This window comes from Notamacropus eugenii, chromosome 4 (assembly GCF_028372415.1).
Source record: "Notamacropus eugenii isolate mMacEug1 chromosome 4, mMacEug1.pri_v2, whole genome shotgun sequence".
Taxonomy (NCBI): Eukaryota; Metazoa; Chordata; class Mammalia; order Diprotodontia; family Macropodidae; genus Notamacropus; species Notamacropus eugenii.
Window position 1 is genome coordinate 153,697,170 of NC_092875.1, and position 4,128 is coordinate 153,701,297.

The following is a 4,128-nucleotide window of genomic DNA, read 5'->3' on the forward strand; positions in this document are numbered from 1 at the left end:
TAAGAGTAGTAACTCAGCCCTCAAATATCTTGTGAATACTTTTCAAATACTAAAGATTCCTCACAGCATCCCTATGAGGTTAATATAGACCCCATCTAGTAAGGAAATTAAGACACACAAAATTCACTAACTTAGGTAAGAGCCACATAAAAAGGAAGAATCTGAGCCTTAATGAAAATCCTAGCTAACTCCATGCTTAGGGCACTTGCCTCTACAATCTTTTCAGACATATAATAGAAGTCAATTTGGAAACAATACACAACATATACCATGATGGATACAGAGCAGTTATACAGGGGCTCAGGATTCCAACCACATTTTTATGTGATAGCTCAGGGCTCCTGTAATCAGGGAGCAAAGAGCAGGAAGGAAATTTTGAGAACCAAAGGAAACAGGATATATGCATCCCTTTAACCTTTTTTCAACATGCTTATAAGTTTCAAGGTACTTTATGCAGCATTAAATTTTTTAAAAGTTTGTGATAAGTTATGATATTTTATACTATTTCCTTTTCAATTTTCCCATTCCTCTCCCTTCCCCATCCCAACCCTAACTTGTTCCTAGAAGAAAGACAGTTAATTCAAAATATATATACTATTTCCTGCAGTCTACTCCATGCACATATCATGTGTGTTCTGAGTACATGCTCATGTTCCATGAGTTCCCCATTCAAAGAAGGAAGCCTGATTATAGCATCATATAAAACATTATGTATCCTAGAAGCAAAATGACTGGAGTAAATGTTGCTCAGAAATAAACATGCGCTCATTTTTAATGAGATTTCAGAGGAGGAAACTAAAAGACAGTTTCCAAGCTATTACCTTTCATATTAAATATGAAATATTTACTTTCATTAGACAGTAAAATAAATCTGTCAGTAATCAGAAGAGGCAGAAGAGCATAATCCGTGCTCTTTTAAAAATGACAAGTGAAAAAAGTCACTAATTTCTATGACCCAGAAGAATTTGGGAAAATGGTTTAGAATGTGAAATACAGCTTGAAAATAAAATCTATTTATCCCAGGCTTATGCATACTGGGCCTAAGGTAGGATCCCCATTGGAAAAACTCTTAGAAAAGCAGGGTGTCTTCTTCATGAATGTGACTCCCAATAAGGAGTGAGAAACTCTCAGAGTTTGAAGAAATCCTAGAGATAATCCTATTCGACCCATTCCTGAAGCAGAAATCTCTCTATAGCATGCCCACTCCATTTGCAATCCACCAAAAACGAGAAACTCACTACTCCTATTTCCCACACCAAGAAGTCTAGAGAGCTTCCTTAGGATCAGGCTTATGCCTGATTTTAGACCAACACTAACTTCCAATGCTTTTGCTCTTGAAGTAGGTTCAGTTTTCACTGCATGTGTAAACTGAGTAAATTTAAATTTCCAAGGAGGTAATATTTGCATAAGTAATAGTATTATGATATGCACCCATGCAAGCCACAGAACTACAGGTTAAGTTCTAAGAAAAACAGAAAGTTGCATTGGTGATATGTGCTTAATTTCACATTTTCTCTTTTGAGCACTGAAGCAAATTGAGAAATGAATGCATGACTGAGATTTCTTTTCACATTTTTGTGAGTTGAATTTGAGTTTTTCATTGCTGACTTCACTAGTGCTCCCACTGGAGAGATACACTTTTTATCCAATCCTCACATGATAACTTGGAAACAAAAGTGCAAATTGAAAGCACTGCACCAGGAACACCAGGGATGGGTACACAATGAGTGATTTGTATAGAAAAACTGGCATTCAGGATACTCATCAGGCACAAAGTTTAGCATTTTTCTCAGTGCAAAATTAGTAGAGTGTAAGTCACCCCACCCCATATCAAGGATTCTACATGCTGTGGAAGCAATTGTGAGTGTACACTGGTCAGGCATCTCCTTCTATTTAGAATGGTAAGGTACTGAAGGACTCTGTCTTCTCCTTACTTTGTAACCCTATGGAGCCTGGAGCCATGCCAGGAGCACAAAAGGCAGCTCAACCATCAGTATGGTCTTGATGATTAGGATGGAGCCACACCTTTAGGCTAATGTAGGGAATCATTTAAGCTTAGTTCACTTGGTGAGCTCCTGCTCATGTTGGTAAGACTTGCCATCAGTGACTTAACTTTGTGGGCATAGTAGTCCCTTAGGTTGACTGAAGGAACCTCCTTCATTCCGTCTCCAAAATCGCAGCTGCGCATGGCACTTTCAAGTTGCTTTTGTCGCCTATAAAAATGTGAAAATTTATTGAAGATCAAAGTTATTGGCAGCACCACCACAAGAATGCCAGCAAGGATACAAGCTGAGGCAGTCAGCTTCCCAGCTGTGGTCCCTGGAACAACATCACCATAGCCCACAGTTGTCATGCTCACGGTTGCCCACCACCAGCAGGCAGGGATTGTGGCCAGACCTTCATTTTCTTCTTTCTCAATGGTGTAGGCCACTACAGAGAAAATTGATATGCCCACTGAAAGATAAAGCAAGAGGAGCCCCACCTCTTTGTAGCTGTATTTCAAGGTTGCCCCTAGAGACCGAAGGCCAGTGGAATGTCTGGCCAATTTTAGAATGCGGAAAATTCTCATGAGCCTGAGGACTTGGGCTACCCTGCCTAAATTGGCCAAGGTGGGAGAGCTCTCCACCACCAGGTTGACCACCAGGGTGATGTAGAAGGGGATAATGGACATGAGATCAATCAAATTCAGTGCATTCTTAAAAAATTTGAGGAACTCTGGGGCCACAGCAAACCTGGCCACTAGCTCAAAGGTAAACCAGGCAATCCCAAAGTGTTCCACAATTTCAAACCTAGGGTCTTCTTCTGGGTTGCCTTGGCTATCAGGGATCAGAAAGTCAGGAAGGCTGTTGAGGCACATGGTGACAATGGAGCCTAGTACCACCATGATGGAAAGAATGCTGAATACCCTGCTCAGAATGGAATAGCCTGGGTTATCCAGGGCCAACCATAGCTGTCTTCGAAGGTTGCCCAAAGGCTGGCCATCAAACTTGGACGCATCGTTGTAGAAGGCCAAGATCTCATCAAAGGAGGAGGAGGTGCTCTCCTGGTCACTTTGCTCTTCCCACTTCTCTTGATCGGGCTCCATCTTCCTTCCGTGATAGCTGTAACTGCAGCAAGAGTCGATGAAGAACTCATTGATCCCCCAGTACTCTATCTCTTGACTGAAAGAAAAAACGCAGAGCTCTCCCATCACATGTAGTTTGCCTGTGTTATAGAAGTGCAGGACGTAGGGGAAGAGCTCTGGGTTCCGATCAAAGTAGAACTCGTTCTGTGCGTCGTCATAGTCATCACACAACTCCAGGATGGACTCCTTGGAGCGGCAGTGCAGGAGGCGGCCCAGCCGGGTCTCCGGGAAGCGCAACAGCGTGTGAGAGCGCAGCTTTTTCTTAAAGCCCCCAACGTTGACGCTGATCTCGCTATCCTCGAAGTTGGCTTCGGACAAATCCGACAGACTCTGGCCCGTCATCGTGGGGACACCCAGGACACTGGCGGTGAGCTACACCTAGAATTTGAGGGAACAGGGAGGAGGCGATGAGCGTCAGTGGAAAAGGGACGCGCATGACTAGCATTGGGATTTCCCTCTCCTCTCATCTCCCCACCCCCCTACCCCAGCTGCAAGATTTTCAGGATCACATCGCGCATTCTAACGTAACGGTTCCTGGGGATGGACCAGGTTTTTACTAGTTTCTGTTAGGTCATTTTTTTCTGGGTTAGTTGGGGGTGAGGTGGGGATTGACCTCCTTGTAGATGTGAGAGGTGGACCCATCCCGTGATTCAATACCCACTCGGAGCTTTTCTGTGGGGTGGGGCAATGGCTAACGACATCTCCCACCTCCCGTCCCTCAGGTCCCCTCAGTACGTTGACACTTTGGCATTTTTCTGCTCACGTTGGACAGCTCAGCGAGCTGTCCTTGCACCTCTGATTCTGGCAGTCGAATTGGAGGTAAACGTAAGCTGAGATAGGATCCCGGTAGGCGTGCAGATGCCCCTCGCTCCCCCCACCCACTCAATCCAGCTCGCTCCCTGGGAACTGGACGTCTTATTAAGAGAAACAAGGCTTTGGATTGATATGTAGGAGGCTTTGGAACCAAAAAATGCTATCTTTTCGAACAATAAGAGAAATGGTTC

At 44.0% G+C, this 4,128-nt stretch overlaps 1 protein-coding gene across 1 annotated transcript; it reads right to left on the reverse strand.

The window, feature by feature from the left end:
- Positions 1 to 545: 545 nt before the first annotated feature.
- Positions 546 to 3,466, reverse strand: KCNS2 (potassium voltage-gated channel modifier subfamily S member 2). The gene has a single exon (XM_072603425.1). It carries the CDS (start codon positions 3,464 to 3,466, stop codon positions 2,033 to 2,035), a length of 1,434 nt encoding a protein of 477 aa, XP_072459526.1. The 3' UTR covers positions 546 to 2,032.
- Between the last annotated feature and the right edge of the window lie 662 nt (positions 3,467 to 4,128).